At 41.5% G+C, this 22,774-nt stretch overlaps 1 protein-coding gene across 1 annotated transcript in view; it reads right to left on the reverse strand.

Annotated features, from left to right (window-relative positions):
* eif2ak4 (eukaryotic translation initiation factor 2 alpha kinase 4) overlaps positions 1–22,774 on the reverse strand; it is a 30,085-nt gene that overhangs the window by 2,549 nt on the left and 4,762 nt on the right. Inside the window, exons 5-38 of the mRNA XM_084741937.1 lie at positions 22,028–22,108; positions 21,739–21,893; positions 20,698–20,798; positions 20,436–20,593; positions 19,724–20,262; positions 18,614–18,729; positions 17,616–17,770; positions 16,421–16,860; positions 16,255–16,327; positions 15,924–16,013; positions 15,719–15,841; positions 15,181–15,285; positions 14,941–15,004; positions 14,766–14,845; positions 14,490–14,591; positions 14,352–14,402; positions 14,013–14,249; positions 12,926–13,001; positions 12,470–12,591; positions 12,162–12,211; positions 11,435–11,603; positions 10,699–10,815; positions 10,510–10,575; positions 10,232–10,402; positions 10,007–10,141; positions 9,017–9,124; positions 8,518–8,646; positions 4,788–4,874; positions 4,234–4,346; positions 4,083–4,141; positions 3,523–3,626; positions 2,479–2,547; positions 1,276–1,320; positions 248–363 (exon numbers count right to left, since the gene is read on the reverse strand). Coding sequence (XP_084598063.1) covers positions 248–363; positions 1,276–1,320; positions 2,479–2,547; positions 3,523–3,626; positions 4,083–4,141; positions 4,234–4,346; positions 4,788–4,874; positions 8,518–8,646; positions 9,017–9,124; positions 10,007–10,141; positions 10,232–10,402; positions 10,510–10,575; positions 10,699–10,815; positions 11,435–11,603; positions 12,162–12,211; positions 12,470–12,591; positions 12,926–13,001; positions 14,013–14,249; positions 14,352–14,402; positions 14,490–14,591; positions 14,766–14,845; positions 14,941–15,004; positions 15,181–15,285; positions 15,719–15,841; positions 15,924–16,013; positions 16,255–16,327; positions 16,421–16,860; positions 17,616–17,770; positions 18,614–18,729; positions 19,724–20,262; positions 20,436–20,593; positions 20,698–20,798; positions 21,739–21,893; positions 22,028–22,108 — 4,406 coding nt within the window. The remainder of the gene's footprint in view (positions 1–247; positions 364–1,275; positions 1,321–2,478; positions 2,548–3,522; positions 3,627–4,082; positions 4,142–4,233; positions 4,347–4,787; positions 4,875–8,517; positions 8,647–9,016; positions 9,125–10,006; positions 10,142–10,231; positions 10,403–10,509; positions 10,576–10,698; positions 10,816–11,434; positions 11,604–12,161; positions 12,212–12,469; positions 12,592–12,925; positions 13,002–14,012; positions 14,250–14,351; positions 14,403–14,489; positions 14,592–14,765; positions 14,846–14,940; positions 15,005–15,180; positions 15,286–15,718; positions 15,842–15,923; positions 16,014–16,254; positions 16,328–16,420; positions 16,861–17,615; positions 17,771–18,613; positions 18,730–19,723; positions 20,263–20,435; positions 20,594–20,697; positions 20,799–21,738; positions 21,894–22,027; positions 22,109–22,774) is intronic.

Raw genomic sequence — 22,774 nt, forward strand, 5'->3', positions numbered from 1 at the left:
GTGGTGAAATGTCTCAACAAATGGATTCTAGTCAAATTTGGTTGAAACATTAATGCCCCCCAGAAGGTGAATTGTTAATGGTAAACATGGTAAACATGTTTAAACATGTATGTTAACATTTAGCTCAAAGCAGACGCTGAACTACACTATATCCTCTCAGAGGCACTAAAATGGCTTTACTACTAAAAGGTGACAACATGTATTCTCTTTTCCAGGTTATACAAATGTGGAAAGCCATTCAACATACTTTTTCATAATTTTGAAATGGTGAATCTCATCACAGATGGACTTCAGGTAGCGCTGCTTTGGGAGACGAGACAGCAGGGTCTTCACGCTGCTGTTGAACTGGTCTTCACAATCAAACTGCAAAGAAAGAAAAAGAGCAGGGGTTAAAGCCACAAAATGGGAAAGAGGGAAGGCTAGGGGACACAGTGTTGCACGCAAGACGGGAGACATCAAAGAAAGCCTTGGTACAGTTTAGTTTTACTGTCAGAAATTGCGACCAACACATCATCATTTTCTTTATGTTTGTTAACAGAAAGGTGGACAGCATTTTGGAGGAATAAACAGGGTTTTTCATCTGCAGCCTTGGAGTATATTTTTGCATGTCAAGAGTAGCGGAGCAGTGAGGGTACAAACCTACACTGGGTTTATAGAGTTCTTTGGTTTCTTGTGTGACTTTGGGTAATTTGCCATATTTAAAACAGGCCTTTCCTGCACGCCTGGCTTCACACACTGTGTATTGTCAAGCATTTTATATACTGAAAGTGTTTTCTTTGACACATGTGCTGCTGTGAGTTTCTGACTGTATAGGTGGCCCATTCATTTAGGGAGCAGAGGCTTTTCCTTATATAACAGCAGTGTTAAGAGCATTTTTCAGCTTTCTTCATGTTTCTTCACACAATATAATTAGTCTTTTTTTAAACCTCTGCTGCTAGGAACGAGGCTTTTTATGAGTGCAGCCGTGGTCAGGAGTTTGGAATGTGAATATTAACACCTCTCAAATATGCATTTTGTTAACTGTAGTATGTGTCTGTCCCATATGTGAGTAAGTTTAGCAGGTCTCCCTGGCTGTAGGAAAAAGCAGGGGTGTTCCCTCACTCCACTCCTCATCAGCCAGGGCTGTAAGGAAGGAGACGGGATCCCCTCTTCCTGTCTCGGACCTTGACCTCTACTGGCGGTTCTTTCCACTTCCCCCCTGCCTCCCGCCCTTCATTAGGATGTAGCTTTTTATTAACCGTGCAAAGGTCTTGATGAACCCAGAATGAAACTAACCTCCAAAGACAGGAAGTTGATCAGTGTTTCCTTCTGCAGGTCCACCTGTGGGACACAAAACAAGCAGCGTTACACAAAAACACAATAGAGCTTTGTCTCATGTCACAACACTTAAACAAATGTACAGAACACAAAAGAGTACACATTTTGATTAGAAGTGGCCACTTGGGAACAGTTGGATGGATGAATGGTTGGGCGGGGGTCCAAATCAAAGGGAGATGTGGGTAGATTGTACTGTGCTATTCAAATTAGGGCTTAAAGGCATCAAATTCACAATCAATGTATAATTACAAAATTAATTAAATCAGTTTGAACCTTAAATATTTTGTCTACTGTTTTGGAATCGGGGTTTCATGTAAAAGTCCACTCCAGATATCTTAACAATAGAGGTGGCCACTCGGGCTGCCAAATACTGTATTCATAACCAAGCTAAAAATATCAACTGTTGCACCCGCTGCCCAATAGGTTGTGTAATTCTTTCAACACAAGATAATCCAGCCCACTCTAACATCAGTAAATTACTTAGAGTTCCACTTTCACAAGGTTCTGTCCAGGCCTGAGAGCACTCCGTGTCCCTTTTACAGGAAGGACCTAATGGACTCCAGGGTTTATCATTAGAAAAATGAATAGTGTTGTGTTCCAGTCTGACTGACAGACAAGCAGCATGCTGACATTCAACAACAAAGACTTACAGGCCTGTGCGACTGCTTACTGGAATCAAGGTGATTATGCCCGTTATGTTTCAATAACTTGTGTTGCGTCACTGATGCAGTCCAGACCCCAGCAGGGATGACAAATGTATTTGGAATATGCAGCGACATGGTAAATAAGACAAGCAGGGCTGATTTACTTTGAGAATATCTGGCCATAAATCTACAACGCAACCACAAATAAACTCAATATGGCAGCCATTTACATCCCCCAGAATGACACGCTTGCTTGCTGCCTTCTGTTTAGTGTTCATTGTTCTGTAGCGACTGGAATGGATTCACAGCCATCTCTTACCTCCAGCAGGGGATTTTAGCGCGGGGCAAATAACTATAAAAGGGCTGCGCCGACTGATGTTTGCTGTTCTAGCTATCAAAAGCGCTTTTCCTCGCTCTGTGATTTCACACATGAATTCAAGAGATAAGGTGGGAGAGCAGAAAAGGGGGAGCTTGGATTGGGAGGGATAAAGAAGGGGTAAACAAACAAATGACTTACTGCCAGAACCTCAATGTCATTGCTCTTGTTCTGCAAATTGCTACCGAGATTCTGTAATCTGGCTTGGATCTGAAAGACAGAGTTGGAGAGGAACAAAGTAAGAATGACAGAAATGGACAAGGGTGGAAGAAAATAATAGCTGTTCCCATGATCGAAGTGAATCAGCAGGGTAAAATCTTGGCATACAATCATTTTCTAAGCAAACAGTTGCTTTGGTGTATAGTTACATATTTTAATGTGTAAGTCAGGCAGGCACGCAGAGAGACAGAAGAGAAGATGCTGACAGATTTGAGATGTTTACTGTTGGTGTAGGTCAATGTAAGTCCAGATCTGGCAGCAACAACCTGCTCCCAAACAAGGTGTTTTCATGTGTATGAAACAGCTCTGCTTTTTTATGAATAGGTGAACATGGTTTGCTTTGGAATGCAGAGTGTCTCCATCATGACACAAGTCCAAGAATATTTATTATCTGCAAATATTCAGTACTAATCTGACGTCTATATTTGTCTACAAAACACTGCACGTTGCACTCTTAGCTTGTGCAAATACTGAATATCACTGCTGTCCTGTGAAAACCATGTAACTCCAGAGTGTCATCTATTAAAGAGCCAAGAAAACAGCCGTGTTTTAAGCTTTGAGGCAATTTGTTTTTCAGACATTCCACTGGCTTTGTTAATGGTTTGTTTGGCTTCAGAATAGGATACTTGTCTTTTGTTTTTTTCAGTAAGCAAGACTGCAAATATGAGGAGATGACCTCACTTCATATTCAAATTTAGTAATTACCTACTTCAGTTTAAATTCAATTTTCATTCAACACAGGGTTATTACTAGGGTTGTGTATCGGTACCTAACATACCTAAGGTATCGACCAATATAACTCAGTACAAAGTAGTATCTTCTCCAGTTAAACAATATTCTGCTTTTGATCCTCTTTGTACCCAGGACTAGACAAAAATGATACAGTTTTGCTTGAAGCCAATCACCATAAAATGTGGAAATGTGGGCGGGACGTTGAACAGTAAATGGCGCGTCTGCATCACAAACCTGAGTCTCATAGCGTCGTCTGGCACTGGCAGAAACTTTTTCCGGGCTGATGACGTTCACATTCATGTTCATGGTGCTGCTGCTCCCATGCTGTTCTGAAGAGCCTGGAGACAAAAAAAGACCATTTCCATATTTTATCCATTCACAAGTCTTTTCATATTTCAAATATCAAGAGTAAATCACACCTTTAATCTAACATTTACACACTCCAATGAGATGTTTAACTGTTGGCTACCTGTGTTCATGCAACAACTAGTGTGAAATGTAACACTTATTCTTCTATTGCACTAATTGTACGTCTCTCTGGGTAACAAAGCAATTAAATGGCAGAAGTGACAATGCAACACTACTATCAGTCATGTGTTGCAGATCCCACATTGATCACAGTATCCCGTTTCATGATTTAATTTATGAACACAGCACTTTGGTGGAGTCAAAGCACAACTATATGAAAACAGAGGTGTGACTGTTTCTTGCTGCAATGAAATTTTCATGTCACAGATATACAGTTTAAGCTGTGTATAGAGGCTGACTGTATGAGTGAGCAATAATCACAGTACCTGTGGTGCTGAGCAGTGATCCTTTAGGGTTCTGAAGAGACATGCTTTCAGAGATTTCTCTGCAGGGGCACAAGGACAAACATTATATAAGAACAACCCCCCTTACATCAGTCAAGCATCTGAGCAGCACATTAAACCAAAATCTCTTTACCTGATGTTTCTCTCCTCAAAGAATTTGGTCCGACATTTCTGAATGATGTGGTCCACCAAGTCCGACTCAGGAATACGCTTTTCAGATTGTCTGTCCTTTTCAAAGGATTTGACCTGAAGACAGAAAATGGCTTTAACACGTGCTGCTCTGAACAACCTTTTCCATAATTCACTCTTATCAAAACACTTAGGAAAGCAGTGATCTGCAATGCTACTCACAGAAAAGCTGTTTTCCTAAAGCTCCAGAGTGTAAGATTTACGGGCATTTATTGGCAGAATATGGCCAAAATGGAATATAATAGTCATAAGTATGTTTTCATTTGTGTATAATGACCTGAAAATAAATATGAACCGTTCTGTTTTCAGTAGCCTGGGACAGACAAACAGACTAAATAGGACCTTTTGTGTTTCACAGCCTCTGTAAGGGGGGAGTGAGACGATGTGTTTGTTATCTGCAAGCTCAATGCTAGATGCCACTAAATCCTACACACTGGTCCTTTAAAATGCATTGTGATTTAATCCATAGCATGTGAAAATTACACATCAGGTGTTTACCTTCACATAGTTTCCCTCCTTGTCAGAGACCAGAGCCATGCAGTTGATGCCGGTTATCCTGCAGTGTTCCAACAACGTCTCCTGAGACTGAAAACACACACACACGCATGCAAGACTGAATAGCATACACACAATGTGAGGGCTGATTTAAGGTTGCAACTCAGCTGAACTACGTGTGCATTTAAAAAGTGGTAACACTTTGTATGACTCGAATGTCTAATGCAGTATAATCACTGTTACAAAGTATTATAAAGTGATTATGAGAGGTAATTGGCAGCTTTATGTAAAGTAATGAAATTCTTGAGCTATAGGCAGATGTTAATACATTACATCCTGGTTATAGGCCACCGTAAGTGAATGTTGTTATTTTTTTCACTTTACTTAAAGCAAACAGTGTTCCAGTTATGACGTGTTATGATACTTGACCTTATAAGTCAATGCTTTATAATATCTTATGATTTTTGTTATAAAGGATTCATAAAGCATTCACTGCTAGATTTCATGTTTTAATGGCTTGATGGTGACCTTTGTCCGTGTTCACGTTTCACTGTCAGGGTTTGAGGAAGCCGGCTGGATGAAAAGGGTTGAGCTTGAGGGAGGTGTTTACTGAACCTAGCTAAGAGCTGGATTTCTGAAACCTGCAGTCTGCTCAAAGCTTGCTGCATTCGTACAAGTTTTTGTGTGAGCGTTTTACCATTAATTACTAAAAGAGTCATGAGTTAAGTTTAACAACATCACAGGAATTTTATAATTAAAACATTATTGCAGCACATTTCACACTGAGGCTACTGTGGTTGCAGTGAAAACACCAGACATCTCATTTAGTTTGGTGGTGGGCTAACGCGGTGGTGGTAGGTGCCGCAGGGGATGCCAAAAAAAGAAAAAAAAAAAAAAAAAAAAAAACACAGCGCATAACATACAGCAGCATATAACGAGCCAGAGATCAGACTGCTCCAAAGTCAGTCTGAAATGTCTCTACAACCTGCCGCTATCCAGGCAGAGTTCATGAACCAGATCAGGATAATCTACCAGTTGTGGTCTCACTTTGTTTATTTCGTGTACTTAGGTTTTACGTCTCAGGCTGGCTTGCAGTTTATACTGCAAAATAGCGACACCAAGAGGGTTTGTGTTTGAGAGAAAGAGAGAGCACACAGCTGTGGTCATGCAAGTTAGAGACTGAGTGAGGTGAGGGAGCACTGGTTGCAAGAAAGCTGGTGAATCACAGAGACAAAATGAATTTCCTGATTCACAGCAGTTCTGTTCTAAGCACAAATAAAAATCTCTGCACAAACGCCTCATTCTGTGTGAACATGGTTTATGGAGGAATGGTGGAGACACCACTGAAAAAAGCATAGAAGAATCTTACAAGGAGATTTATGGCCTGAAAAATTCTCCTACAGCAGCAGCCAATCCTTTTTGTTTGGAACATGAAGAATGTGCACCGAGCGTCACGACCAAAACCAATGTGTATTCAGGTAACGCATTCAACCCTGACTGTGTGAATGTCTGTATATGTTTATGTCAGCTCAATTTATTCTCACCAAATTCAACCAGAGAGTTTCATCCAGCTGCTCTGCTCCATGAGTGGTGCAAAACAAACCATTCTGTATCTGCACAAATAATCATATCTGAACTAAAACTTCCTCTTTTCTTACAACTTTCTCAATGACAGAACAAATCAAGTCAAACGTAAGCCGTTGCCTGGATGGATCCTTAAGCTGACCGCATGTGGAAGGGGTTTGCCATATTTGGCTAATAAAAGCTAAAAGAGTGGAACCGTCTCCTAAGGATGAATTAAAGCTGCACATTTAGCCCATTAAGAGGCCAGCATGTGAAAGGTGTTAACAAAAGTCTAGTGAGGAGGGGGAGGGATGGGTGAGTAGGTCCGAACAAGGTGTTCTCACCATCTCGCCACTGGTCAAGGCACCACCTGCATACATAATCAACAAATACGCACACAAACACTGATGACGATTTGGACATAGCGTTGCTTGTTTTCAGCCAAACCCAACCTTTCCTAATTACATCTAAAGGACTCGGGGGAAATGAAGGTGGCCAGTCACTTATGTCCTGTGCCAGTACAGAAGACAATGAAACCCATTAAAAGCAAACACTTGTCCAGCGCAGAAGTGGAAAGTTCAAACAATGGGTTATAAAGAGTAAAGGAGGAAAAAACATTTAAATGTGGGCACAGCAGTGTACCAGGGAGGGCGTTTACACCAACACACAAACACATGGCTGAGATCAGTTTGTCACATAAACATGAAGAATGTGACGGAGGCATGGCATCAGGAGTTTTGGACCGGCGGATAAATAACTTCACTTTGAAGGGGACTGATCTCAGCTGGCCATTCTTCAATCACACTACACACTGATGTGAGTTTCACTCACATCACAAAATTTAATTTGGACATGGTCTAACAGATGACTGACTCAATTATTGCAGAAATGACTCCATGTTGTCTTGTCCCAGTATGTCTTCTAATCCTCTTTCAAACGCAGCCACAAAGAGCAGCTCATTCTCTGGGATGTTTACTATTTCTGACGTTGTCACGATAAGTCTGCAGCTGACAGATGAGGGGCTTTTTCCTCAAGAACGGAAGTCAGGTGTTGCCCTCTATAGGCAGGACAAAGGTACTACAGGAAAAGACAGATGGGTGGGGGAGTTCAAGAGATCACCCATTTTAAACAATGGTTAATTCATATTTATTATTCAGGGATCTGCAAAGTCAGAAATGCGGTTTAGACATGCTGAACATGAGGGCTCAGTTACATAACTCTAAGTGTACGAGTATAAACTGAATGACATCTTTGTGTTTGAATGTACAGTGCTGCTGAATGGTTGTTCTCTCTGCAGAGTTCTTCCTTTCACAGGTCCGGAAGCAACAGTGAGGGAGTGACTTACTGAGAGGCTTCCTTTAGCTGAGATATATTTAGACTCAGGCATTAATGACTCTGGCTTGGCTGGCTTTTAAGGCATTTTTATGCATTTTTGTTTCCTTATTGTTTATATACGTGTCCATTACCTGCCATTTTTAACATTAAAAATTACTCTTTCTCCATTTTTGGGAAATCAGAAAAATAATTAACTTTTTGAATTAATTTTCATGATGAACATATATGTAAAAAAAACTTTTAGGAACATAGGCAAAGCGTGCATTCATATTTTGAAATTTTTGCTGCAGAGCAATTCCAACACTTTCTTAAATATTTTTGAGATGCACGAGAAGGGTAAATGTCATGTGGAGGAAATGCACAGTGACCAAGTGGACCAATCACAGCTGTTGCAGTCTGCATCGCTGCAACGTATAGTTACATTTCTAAGGAGGTACACAGCAGACGATGGTGTAGGGCATGCTGTAGGGTACGCCATGGTATGGCATCAGTACAGCATCTGTCCAAACCAAATAAATCAGCCTTAATCCATAGTCAGTTTATTACCTACATTAGATGCCAATTGGCACCTGCCCAGAGAGGCAGCAGGAGTACTGGTGTAAGAAGCTAAACAATGTACCGCAGCAAAGTGGATTTTACAACAGCAGACCAACCTTATATGAACCAAACATTGCTCTCTGCAAAGCAACCAGAGTCCCTTAGCAAAAACAGTAATTTTACTGCACAGAAAACAGGAGTTGCTCATCTATTGCCACTTCAATAACTTAGTTTGTTCATTATTGTGCGACTTTGGTTAATCTGAACTAACTCCGTAAGTCACAATTACACTGCTAACCTGTGAGACATCGTAAGTGATATCTGCAGAGATACCAGCGCTCCACAGCTTCTGGACAACATTGATGGCTCTGGACATTGAAGAATTCCCCACTGGGACCACCAGCGCATCGCAGGAGCTCACTGATGGCTGAAACAGAGAAAAAACAGAGAAGTTAAAAAACTGTCAAACACTAAAAGATACAGTGACTTCTAACTTATTGTAATACATGAGCAATTTCAATCCTCTTGCATGCAGTTTTCTGGGCACATTATTTCACATTGTGAATTGAAATATAGGAAATGGTGCACCTCCAAAAATAACTCGCCGGCGTCAAGAGTCACACTGATCATAGTTATTAACAGGTTTCTAAAAGTGGCTGTGTGGCGGCCGCCTGCTGTAATAAGGCATCATTAAATATGTAGCTCTGTCTGCTGCTCCTTCATTACAATAATTAGGAATGTCAGATCCTTGTGTGTGTGTGTGTGTGTGTGTGTGTGTGTACTTGTGTGTGACTTACTGGCTCCTCCATGTTGACCATTGCAGCACAGACTTTGTCCAGGGCCACGCTGGCCCCCACTGCAGAGGGCACGGGCACTGTGGAAGCTGGCCCTCGAAACTCCAGGATCTGGCAGCACAGAGAAGAAACCACAAAGAGATACCACGTAGACTCCGTCATATGGAAATAATGAAATACAGACAGAAGAGCTGAATCTGAGACGGGAAAAATATGGTTCACATATATGCACATGTGGAATGAAAACTTTTGGCCACTTTTTAATACAACCACGATTCCAAGAAAATTGGTACACTGTGTACAACATAAATAAAAACACAATGCAATGACCTGCAAATCCTTTATGATCCATATTCAATTGAATGCGGACCAAACACAAGATATTTAAGGGTTAAACTAATAAACTTCATTGTTTTTTTTGTAAATACACTTTGTTTGACATTTGTATTTTCTGTCTGTATGATGTCTTGGCCAGGTCTCCCTCAAAAAAGAGATTTCAATCTCAAGGGACTTCCTGGTTAAATGAAGGTAAATGAATAAAAAATAATATACATTCATTTTGAATTTGATGCCTACAACATGTTCCAAAAAAGCTGGGATAGGGGCACGTTTACCACCGTGACATATCACATTTTCTCATCGCTCAGTATGCATTGGGGGACTGAGGACACTAATCGTTGAAGTTTAGAAAGCAAATGCTTTCTCTTCTCTCTGATTTTGTATTTTGTATTTCATAATGTACTACACATTCTCAATGACAGACAGGTCTGGACTGAAGACAAGTCAGTCTGGTACCTGAACTCATTTACTATGAAGCCACACTGCTGCAACGCATGTAGAATATATCTTCGCAAATCATTGCATTCTGTTTTTATTTCCGCCTTACAGTGTCCCAACTTTATCTGGACTCGGGGGTTGTATAATAGCTGCAGATTTTGTCATGACTTGACAAAAGTCATATGTGGAATGTTGATGACTAGCATGAAAACCTACCAAATGGTCATACCGTCCTCCAGCCGCCACAATATCTGGTACAGTTCGCTTGCGTTTCCTTATAAAAGCCACAAACTGGAAGATGACACCAGAGTGACGCTGCACCTTGTACACTAAACCTAAGTTAACCACCACCTGTAGAGAAGATACATTTGCATTAAAGAGGGAGAAAACATACACAGTGCCTCGTCTTTAAACATTCATTTACTCAAAAATCCAAATCACCTGCAGTTTAACTCCCAGTCTGCGCAGCAGCACTGTGAGCTCGTCCAGGTCCTTGAGGCCCTGCTTGGCCAGCTGGGTGACGGCAGTCTTCTGTTTGGTGAGTGATGTCAGCAGTGGCGCCAGGTCCTGCAGATCCCCCTTCTGTTCTATGTACTTGTACAACGTCTGCAACTGGATGCAGAAGAGGAGGGATCTCAATGTTTACGAGTGAGAACAAGTTGGCCGCTGCAGGGCTGATTATTTTTACAGAAGGTTTGTGCACCCAGCGGGACACTTACGCTGTTGGTTGACAGTGAAAAGTTGCAGAACTTTGCCTCCACCTCACGTTTGGTCAGCTTCTCACTCTGGAGCAAATACACAAATGTTAGCGCTGCAATATTTGGGAAGAACACTTGAATATATGTTCATATCAGCAATAGACATGCGATGTGGAGAACATCTGTGGTGCACGTGTGACCTGCACTGACCATGGCGTCACACAGTATGTTGGAGGCCTGGCTCAGTTTGTCCTCAGGGACTCCGCTGTGGAGCAGGATGGCCTTCAACAGGCTGGTGTGGTTCAGGTAAATGTTATAGTTCCTTTCCTGCAGTCGCAAAACACACGCAAACACAGTTTTAACCCTCTCAGTTGCAATTACAGCCAAAAGCAAGAGCACTACTGTACAATGAACGCCTGGCCTCACTGAATAATGACTGTTATGTCCGGCTGCCCTCTCATTCTCTCTGACTCATATATTCTTAAAAGCTTTCACACAAAGAGCAGGGTGGTGGAGAGGATCAGAAACAGGATCTATGAGGGATGAACCAGAGGCCAGACCCCGGGTTGACTGGGTTCATGAAAAAAGCCCAAGGAGGGCTGCAACTGGAGACTGACGCAGCACTGGGATATGTGGACAGGAAATGGATTGTACTGGGAGGCATGGAAGGAAGTGGACAGAGCTGCGCATAACAGATTTACTATGTAAATAATAAATCCAGTGTAAATCTGTCAGGCTTACTCATACTTTGATATGTTAGGAATGTGAGTGGGAAGTAAAAAGGGAAAAAACAACAACAGGACAGGTTGCCATGATGGCATCCATAGGAAAATAAAGGACAACGATGCGCATAATTGCTTTCTGAGTGTAAATCAGGACGAAGCAGTGCAGCACAAACTGTCAGCTCAATGGATCTTTTCAACTACAGGCGGTTCATGTATGTAACCTGAAGTGCGGGGAATTCCTGGATTATTTCAGAGATGGTGTAAATGGTCTCTGCATCAGGGAGCAGACTGTTGGTGACAGGTGTGATAACGTCAAAGGCACACTCCAGAAGCTCCCTTGGGTGCGCACGATCCAGCTTCCTGGGCCGGAAGACACGTTCGATGCTATACCTTGAGAAAGATGACGAGAACCACAGAGACACTTGGATGTCAAGTTTTCACGTGAACTCAATTAAAATTCAAATTACAAAAGAAATGTAACAGTATTACAGTATAGTTTTACAGTTACTGAGAAAAAATATGTAGGCTAAATTAACTGCAGTTATTAATCAAAATGTTGGTGATTAAAAGGGTTACATCCAAATATTCTTTTTGGGTTGCCTGTCAGAGATCTGCACTCTACTGTGTGCACACTTTTAATTGTATTTTTGTTCAATAATATTGGGTATATCATGCTTATTACACAAACATCACAATCCTTCTAATTGTAACTACAAAAGGTAATATATAAAAAATAAAGCATAGCATATGAAATAGCCAGTGTGATTTGTAAGTCACCAATAAATTAGGAACATGTAAATTAACTTTTGCTTCTAGCTTGTTTGCAGAAAACTTTGCAAGACTGTTTTAAAAATAGCTTTTAGCTAACAAATGACTATTATTATTTAGTTGCGCTATTATTTTTACAAGGATTATTGGCATAAAAATTTTGAAGTCAATTAACTTTACCTCTTCAGATGTGTGATGTTATTGCGAGCGACGAATCTTGCAAACGCCATCTAAAAAGAGAGGTGAGACATTGGGTGCACTGGTATAATGACAGTGATGTCAGTGCATACCAGGCTGTAATCAATCACAGTGTGGAAATAACCATTTAGTCCTCAGGGTTTCCTGAGGTAGCAGATCTGAAGGCAGCTGCTGATTGCAGCCTCACACTCTGTGTGTGTTTGCATGTGCTGATGCAAATAGGCGGCTAATCAGTGTTGTGTGCAAGCGCCTGTGCGCGTGTTCTCCGTGTGTGCGTGTGTTGGGCTCACGCGAAGGTCATAGGGCAGTGTAACCAGCATTCCGCTGTGGTCCATGAAGCAGGCCAGCTCGCTGCCATCGTACAGCTTCCTGTTCCTGGGGAGGAGCAGTGGTGTCTGGAGACGCACCGCACCTGAAAACAAACAGCAAGCATTAGCGCAACATCTGCATAAGATAATATGACCCTCACCCGAGAGGAGCTGATGCATGTGAGCAGATACAACTGAGCATAAACAAATAAGTACAGCTGGACACCATCAGCAGTGTGCACAAAAATAACACAAGCACCTGCACAGAATCTATGCTGCCCAACAGTGCGCTTATTGTTTAGCAACCACTCACTGGAACAGATGTTGTGGTCCCTAAAACAGGCTTACAGCAGGTCAGGAGTCCAAGTGGTTCTACAGAAGAGACTCAACAAAGACTCATGTGCACACTCATGCAGCAAACAGGCGTTGTGTACTCACCGTGTTTCTTGAAGACTCTGGTGATTGTTTCATGCACATGCTGCTGCAATTTGGCATTGTTGAAGCTGAAGCTGCCCTGGAGGGAGACCAAACAAATAGTCTCTGTTAGGGATCAGGAGACATCGATTAAGCACCAACAGGCCTTCTGCTGGTCCCTTATACAGACCAGATGAGAGAAAGGGTTGATGCAGCCATTTCTGTGTCTGCAGTGACACCTTCAGGTAGAGAGGGTAACTACTTGCAGAGTGCTTGCACTGCCTTTGTGTCTGTGTCTTTACTTTCATGTTTCCAAGGACAACTGTACAGTAGACAAATAAGTGTTGTTATGATGCCAAAATTTTGACTTTGACACAAATACCAAGTTTAATATCACAATAATTGATATTCAAACTACATCTGAGGCTCAACAATACTGATTTGATACCTAATAGATCAAAAACAGAAGGGGACACTTAATCTTTGGATATACAGTATGTTGTTGCAAAATCAGAGACCCATAGATTGTAAAAAGTACAATGAAAGTTTACAATGGAATTTGAAATATTTATTTTCAGTTTCATACATATCAGGGTACATTGCTAATCTATGGTTATATTTATTGGGTCAAATGCTAATATTGTGTATTAGAGGCCTGCTCTGCCAATACTCGTTTAAAAGTTCCAAATGAAAAACCATACCAGTGAAACCAACAATACTGTATGTGAACACACCAATATTGACCTAATTCTAATACCTTTTTTAAAAAAAACAAAACAACAAAAAAGTGTTGAAATAGTATGGAAATGGTGAACAGAATTTGCAATATGAAAATAAATTCCCAAAATGTTGACATGTGAGACACTCCTGGTCTGTAAAACAAGAAAAATCTAATATTTTTTTCCTATGAAGAAAATATCCTCCTGGCTTAGTTATGCACCAACTATCGACAGGTCACAGTTCTCAACCATTTTGTTTTCAGTGGCTTATATATTACACATGCATTATTTAAATAAATGTAAACACTAGTTCCAGTCCCATGTAGAGTCTAGCACAGAACTGGTTCAGTATAACCACATGTAAGAAAAGTAAACCTTGGCAGTAGCCATACCTTGTGCAGGTCTATGTCGTAGGTGTAATCCATGACCGGAGAGGTGTTCTGGGCAAACAGCTGGCCCACCATGGTGCGGTAGGCCTTGCCGTTGACATTGGCCATGGTGTGCTGCAGCACCTCATGCAGCTCTGACTCCTCCATCTGTGGTGGGGGCAGCAGCTCACTCTTCAGCAGCTCCTGGGCGGTGGGCCGCAGAGCTGGGTCATGCTTCAACAGCCACTCGATAACTTTCCTCTGACAGACACAAAAAGGAGACACGGAGAGAAGTTCTGTTGTTATTCCGGGAGACACAGAGGGAACAGATTCATATCAACTGCTGTGCTGCAGTGTCTTCACCTGTGTTCCTTGCCCATATGCAGTAAAGTCCTCAGGGAGGTTGATGGGCTCCTGCAGCATAGAGAGGAGATGAGGTCAGTAACAAGTCAGTTTCAAAGCACCTACACATATCGCCCCCATACCTGATCATGGACCTACCACACGTAGCTGGCTCAAAACAGATATGCGCTCTGATCCTGTGGTCATGGGCCGGTAGGACATTTCAAACAGGATGATGCCCAAGCTGAAAAGGTCCACTTTCTGAGAACGGAAAGAATGAATGAATACCAGACACTGGTTGAACGCTTGTACAACAGAAATGGAGAAAACCTGGGGTTTGCAATTATTTTGACTAATAAGGACAAAGAAAAGTCATATGGAAGCAGCTGCACAAGCTTAAATTATATTTATATATTTATAATTCTACAATCTTACTTGGTTGTAGGTGGCTTTGGTGTTTCCCTGAACTTCTGGACTTACGTAGAGGGCAGTGCCAACCATACCCGTCATGTTACCTGCAGAATAGTGATGTAAAAGCAACACAAAGTGTCAAGGAAGAATTTTCATATTAGACAGTTACACTGTGTGAATGTTTTTAAACTCTCTGCACCTGTCGGGTCTGATTTGGGCATCACTGCTGAGCCGCTCTCCTCCACTTCAAATACACCTGCAGCCTGAGAGAGAAAACAGTATGTCCATATGTTCATAATGTCTTCATCACTGGAGTTACATACATACATACACATTATATTAGGCCCAAAAGCAACAATGCGGTTAAATACCAAGCTAAGCAGTGAGACATAGCTGTACAATGCAGCCTCACACAAGGTGAAACTGTTAACTTATATACCACATTAGCAGGATGGTCTGTAGCCAGGCCAAAGTCTCCAATCTTCACATGGTCCTGTGAGTCAAGGAAGATGTTGACAGGCTTCAGGTCTCTGTGGATCATGCCCTAAAAGAGAGGAGGATGGATGAAGAGATCTGCTCGATCATAAGTAAATGAAAACATGACTTCCTCCTTGTTAGCATTTATATGATTGCTATTAAAGTATTAGGCTTACACTATGTCCTTGCTGCTATGGGACACTTCTGTGGCAAACAGGCGTCTTAGCTTTAAGGGGGATAGTTTAGATTATATGAAGTGGATTGGATGAGGTACTTATCGATTGTTGGTGTATTACCTGCAATAGATTCTAGTCAGCAAGTGTTTGGTTCTGATTCTGGCAACAGCAGAATTTCGTGCTGGTATTCCTCTTGGCTCATCCAAAATACTTTAAGCAACACACTGACTATAAATACCTCATTCCACCAGACTTCAAATAATCAGAACTATCCCTTTAAAGGAGGGTGGAAACTCAAACACATAAACACACACAGACAAAGACCTGCTGGTGGATGTAAGCGAGGCCGTCCAGTATTTCCCTGAAGAGTCTCCACAACCGGTTCTGGTCCTGGTGCAGGCCGTCATCTATCGTGTCTCTTAAAGTGCTCTTTTCACAGTATTCCATCTGTCGGGGACAGAAAACATGCGTTAGATGTGTCAGAGAGCGACCTCTAGTGGTAAGAATGGAACATGACAGTGAAGCTTACTTGTATGTACAGATAATGTGCTATGTGGAGAGATCGATCTGAGTCTGTGCTCTCTGTTGGTTCGGACACCAGCCTCTTGCTTGGCTCAACCTGCGAGAGGTAACAACATATTATACTTCCATATTGTTTTACTTTATTTGATTTTTTTAATCCTATTCTAAATTTACTTCTTTGTATATAAGCTAATGTGTGTATGACTGCAACTTTTATTTTGTTGTGCAACTCTGTGTTACATAACGGTAAATACCTTAATAACTTAATCTGTTTGTTGCACTTGTAACACTGACAAAAAATACAAGTGAATAAACAGTTAAGGTGTAAATATTCAAACCTGCGACATCTCATCTGTGCTTTCATCGCCATTGTCAAAAATGATGTCACTCCTTGAATCACTATCTGACGGCCTAAAAGCAAAAAAACAGCAAAAGTGATGTTTCGAGAGTTTGTGCAGGACAAAGTCTTGCTGGACTAAATGCTTCTAAAAAGAAAACACTCACAAAAAAGAGGCACCAAACACATCTTCCTCATCATCATCATCATCATCCTCTTCATCGCTTGATTGGTGTCCGCTACATTTGGCACTAGAGGACCGCTCGATGGAGGTGGACCACTCCACTGAGCTTGACAGGGTCGGAGGAGGTGCAATTTCCTCCACGTTGTCGGGGAGGCCCAGCTCGTTGAGGCGCTGTCGAGGCTCTTTACACCGAGGAGGCTTGTCAGCGGGGCTCTGAGGCTCAGAGCTGTCAGTGTTGCTCAGCACCCCCACCGAGGGCGTCTCGTGCCGCTCGATCCACGCATTGTAATAGCGGACGATGTTCTCATGGTTTAGGCGTGACAGCAGCGTCACCTCGCCTTTGATCCGTCGGAACTGCTTACTGGCTGGGTTGACCTGGATGCGCTTCACAGCGTAGTAGCAACCATCAAGTTTATTCTGAACCTGGAGGGAACATAGAAGAGACAAAGTTTCATTAAGTGTTCTGTGTGAGTGGAAAATCTTTTAAGACTCTGACTCTACGAATGTGTGGACGGGGCTTACAAACATGAAAAAAATTACATAAGAGTGGGTGGGTGAGTGCGTGGATACGTAGCTGGATGGTGAACATCTGAAGGGGTACAGGACTGTAAAAAGTGTTGTCTTCAACAAGGGGTCCACAACGTCTAGGGAGTCTTGAGAGTTACTGAGAGTCCTGAGAGTTACTGCAGGAGGGCCTCCAAATTATTGTTTGGTAATGTTTTGAAAGTTTTTTTTCCCAAATGAACAACTTATCAATACAAATCGGGTTATTTGCCAACCTCTCTATAACAGCTAGTTACCTACATGTTATTGAAACATATTGGCCAGTTAGCTGTATTATTGTCATCTAAAGTGTACAGACACTCTTGTGACCCACAGAGGATCATGTTGCAATTTCATGGGCAACAGACTGTGGAATACCTTCCACCTCCGAAACCACCAGCAGAAGTGTAGAAGGTGAGGCTAACGCAACGTTAACATTACATTAGCCCTGCTAAAATTGTTTGTGCTTAGCAGACACACCTACACACAAACAAGAAAGGACACAAAAATATTCCATGCAGTATATGTAGCAGGGTATCCTTACTCCATCTCCCTATCAGCTAAGGGGTCCATGCTCTGAAAAATGTTGAAAACCCATCAAATCTCAATAAAGCCAGAGTGTAAAAAGAGCCTACCTTAATTACAGCACCAAAGGCTCCTTTTCCAAGAAGCTGGAGTTCCTCAAACTCATTGAAGTAGCGAGAAAGCTGCCTCTGCACCCCGGAGATGAAAGGAGCACTGATGATGTGGCTCTGTGGGATGACTGATGATGCAAAGTCTACGGCGAGATCTGACAGGACAAAAAAAAAAAACAAAGTTGATGTTTCTCATTTATCTTTTCATTAATATTTTACCATTTATGTGCACAACAGTATGGCATCACAAATCTGGGAGTGGGAGTATAACGGCGACTTCACCATCACTGGTGTTGCGTTCATCCATGACATGGATTTTGCAACATTGTCATTACTGTAATAAATGCTTCATCAGTTAAAACTAGTGTGTTTTACTGTGGCTTTGATAACATTTTGGTAGAGGGTTATGCACATAATCATAGAACTGGAATTACATCCAGTAGTGACTAATTTACTTGCTAATGCAGACTCCAGTACATGTAGTCTACGTAACATGAAGTAGTGGAAAGTAATGAGCAAAGCACGACAATTTCTCTGTTGTCAGTCGCAGGAGTTTTCATCTTAAGTTACTCCCACCATCTGAACAGGTTAAGACACAGTGGATGAACTTAATTTTTGATGGAAGTGTCCCCACACCAACTGGAAAACTCTTATGTGTACGTCCTACTTTTCATTCCTATTTGAGCCAATAAACACATTTTTAAAGATATGTTCCATTAAATTGCTAACAGAGTGATAAGAGAGTTATGTTTTGGGTGGAGTATACCTTATTTTTGTTAATACAGTGACATATTACCCTCACCATAAAAAACAAAATAAATACAATTCTATACATTTTAGGTCACCAAAAATATCAGCCACCCCTACTTATTGACCAGAAACCTCTAATTTATATGTTTGCTTGTTGACTCGATTTTAAGTTGAATATTGAATATTGAATATTGTTTCCAATATTTTGTCCACCTCCTTTACACATTGCTTATAGATGTGTGTATCACCTTCTGGGCTGGTGTCCTGGCACTGTGGCAGAGTTTTAGGTGAGGGGGGCTTGAGGAAGGAGTGGTCCAAAAGCTGCTGGGGTGTCCAGCGTTCAGCATCATTTAGGCACAGACACCTGTGACAAAGACACAGAGAGAATAATAGACTGTGGAGTAAACTGGACGGGCAACGAGCTGGAACAATCTATTGTACTAATCCACACTGGGCTGCTGGTCTGTTGACAACACAAAGGCGACATATCAAAAACAAGAAAAAGAGCTCATGAACCCACCAAGTCAGTTTGTCAGGATAAAATCTCTTCTACACAGAAAACGACAGTAAGCGTGAAACAACTCCTCCTTAAAACAGGACAGGGAAGTTTACAGTCTAAAACAACATCCTGACCAACAGGAACAAATCCGTGTTTTTGCATGTTAAATGGCAGCTGCTTGTGTACAGCGCAGCACAGATGTCATTGCTTTTTTCTTACTGACATAGTTGTCATTTTTACACCCAGCATCCACATTCCATAGGTAGCATAAGTACTTGCGCCCATCTGTGTGGCCATGGGTGTGCTGGTCTTGATCAGTCCTGTGTTCCTTTACACATCCAAAAAGTTTCACACTCACACAATCGCAGTTCATACAGTGAAATTACTGGAGTAAAGCGGCCATATAAAACCTGACCTCCATCAGAGATGTCTGAAAAATGATTTCCTGTTTCCTCTGGAGAGTGTCCTCTGTCATGTCAAGTTCATGACTACAGTTTTTAGTTTTGATGCTTAAACACTAACAATATTTGGAGCATTACTGTGCACATGGATACATTTAAAATGACTAAAAGCAGCATCTCTGATCAATAAATCAACTTTTAAATTATGTCGAGCAGCACAAGCTTTCCATGTGATTTCTGTATTGTGTTGCACTGATTTATGTGTTCAACCAACTTGCCAAATCTGCCATTTAAATAGCAATGTGCCACAGGCACAAGGGACTGAGGGATGTTCTGATTAGTTCAATTCATTCTGATTTGTTTAACAAAAAAAAAACACTCAGCACTAATGTAAAGTATACAGAACATGATTTACGGTAAAGGCACTGATTTACTCCTTTATATCCATCCATACATACTTGTGGAGGAAATCCTGGAAGTCAGCAGGCAGGCTGGCTGGCACTGTCACTGGATACTCCTTCACCTCCTTCCCCTGACTCAGAGCCAACAATGTCAGCCCCAAATTCCAAACGTCTCCTTTTTTGCCCATTTTCGTTGGCATTGCTGTCTCCTCTGAGAAACGCACATGGGCCTGCTCAAAAATGTCCTCTTTGCAGATATCAGCGAATCTCTTTGATAAGCTGTAATCAGTCAGTCGAACGTTGCCCTCAGAGTCCACCAGCACGCTGGAGGCCCCCAGCTGTTTGTGGACCACAGAGTTGGAGTGAAGGTAGTTGAGAGCAGCCAGCAGCTGAGCCGTGTAATGGCACAGTTTATCCAGTGGGACCGGGCTGTGGGTGGTTAGGCTTTGGTTCAAGTTGATGCCGGCCACATGTTCCACCAACAGGTTAACCACAAGACAGTCCTCCTTTTCAGTGGAGCTCAGCGCCGTATAGTGCACCAAGTTTGGGTGATCCAGGCGAAGGAGGGAGTTGAACTCATTTTCAGCCCCTTGGATCTACACAGGAATGCAGTTTTAGGCACATATATTAAGTATGTTTTTCAGAAGTATTGTTCAGTTTCCTGCTCTTATAAACAGTCAAATGGTGTATTTTACATGAACGTTTATTTTATTTTATGCATTTAACCACTAAATTGTCACTGATAATAACAGTTTCTGTCTCTACTTACCTGCTTTTTGCAGTTTTCAATCTTTCCTTTCTCCTGGGTGGTGAAGAACTTGCCCATCTTCTTGTTCCAGCGCAACGACCACTCGTAGATCACAGCAAAGTCTCCTGAGTTCACCTCAAATCCATAATAAACGTTCCGTCCGAGCCTCTCGCTCACACCTGTTGGAATCACGAACACAGACACAAACGCACAAACAGGTTACTTTGGTAGACGAAGGTACTTTTGCACCAGAATAGCTGCACTATCTCACAACAGCTCTCACCTAAACTTTTCCCTCTGTGGACGACGAGTTCTCCATAAGTGCTGCTGTTGAAGTGAAGAAGCTCTTGCGAGCGATGGTTGTCTTCATTAACTGTGTCACGTCTGGGAAAACAGACACAACTCTAAGCAATATTGCAACCCAAATAAGTTGGAACACTATGTCACACGAATAATAACAATAATAATAATAATAATAATAATAATAATAATAACAGAATGAATGAGTTCAACCTACTGTACTGACTACAGTACATAAACAAGATATTTCATGCTGATTTCAAACTGATAACCTTAATTGTTTAATGCCAATATAAATATATTCTGAATGTATGTTTGACTTCTACTGTGTTCCATCATTTTTTCTTTTAACAACACTCAATTAGCGTTTGAGAACTGCAGACACTAATTTTGAAGTTTTGAAAGTGAAACTGTTTCTAATTCTTGCTTGATTTACAACTTCAGGTGCTCAACAGTACTGACTCCCTGTTGTTGTATTTTGTGTTTCATAATGCAATGCATATTTTCAATGGGAGGCAGGTCTGGACTGCAGGCAGGCCAGTCTTATACCCACATTCCTTTACTACAAAGCCACACTGTTGTAACGTGCAGAATGTGTCTTGGCATAATCTTGCTGAAATAAGCAGAGATGTCCCTGAGACACATGTCTAGATGGCAGCATATGTTGCTTCAAACCCTGATGCCATGGGCACTAACACAACCCCATACCATTACAGATGCTGGCTTTTGACCTTTGTGCTTGTAAGAATCTGGATGTTTGTTTTCCACTTTATCCAAAACCACATGACGTCTATGATGCAGACATGAAAACTCAGAATTAGTCAATATTTACAAAAAAAGTTTATCAGTATAAACATTTAATATCTTGCGATTGTACTGTATCCAACTGAATACAGATTGAAAAGAATTTGCATTCTGTTTTTGTTTACATTTACACAGCATCCCAACTATTTGGAATCGGGGCTGTACAATATTTCTTCAACATGCATTTTACTGTCCTTGTAAATGTTGGTTTGTTGCATACCTGTGACGTGAATTTGAGGTAGTCCGGCGGCGGTTACCAACTGCTTTCTTGGCTTCAGCCTGTTCAGGAGGAAATCTACATGGGCTGGGTGGACTCTTCCCTAACAGGGTAGGATCCCTAGCAGGGACTGACTGCTCCATACTTTCAAGTCGCTCCTGTAAATATAAACACCACACAAACGGTCATCAGCACCATATTGTGTTCTTTCTGTAGGAATTCTAATAATAAACTGTGTGTGATTTTAGTTGTTGTTGTTGTGATATCAGAGGGAACAGTGCAGCACAGACACCTGTTTGGCTATCTCCTTCCTTCTCTTTTCCTCACGTTTCTCCTCCTCTCTTCTTTGGATTTCAGCCATGATCTCTTTTTCCTACAAGAATGAAAAATACCTCAGTTAATATCCAATTCAACTAGGGCTTCAGTCAGTTGTTTGGGGTTCAGTTATTTGATGAAATACCAATGGAGTGCATAGTTTGCTATATCCTTAATACTTATAGGTCAGACAAAAATTCCATCCTCTGTCATCCCAAAGCTCAGGGATGACACCAATGTTTAGACAGTAACAAGCTATTGTTGAGTGTGAAGCAGAAGTATCTTGATCTGCATTTTTGTGTGAACGTTACATGAAAGTGTACAGTTTCTGGTGGCCTTGCTACCAATAAAGTTCTGGCCCATTGAGACATAGACTCCAGAAGACCTCTGAATGTATCGTGTGGTATCTGGCACCAGGACGTTAACAGCTGATCCTTCAAGGATGACACTTGTTGTTCAAGCACATCCTATGAATGTTCAATTGGATTGAGGTTTGGTGAACTCCTACTGCAGCTTTAAACACAGCCGGGAGTTCTACTGTTGATTTTTTTACAATTTGATTTCACCAAACGTTTGATCTCTGATCACCATCATTAAAGATTTTTTCCAACCACATTTCTTCCTTGAAGATGATGGTTCACCACTATCCTTCCAGGTGTTAATAATGCATTGGACAGTTCTTACCCTAATTTTAGTAGTTTCAGCATAATTTGACTCTTCTGAA

Source organism: Lutjanus erythropterus, chromosome 18, assembly GCF_056507025.1.
Source record: "Lutjanus erythropterus isolate fLutEry1 chromosome 18, fLutEry1.hap2, whole genome shotgun sequence".
NCBI lineage: Eukaryota > Metazoa > Chordata > Actinopteri > Lutjaniformes > Lutjanidae > Lutjanus > Lutjanus erythropterus.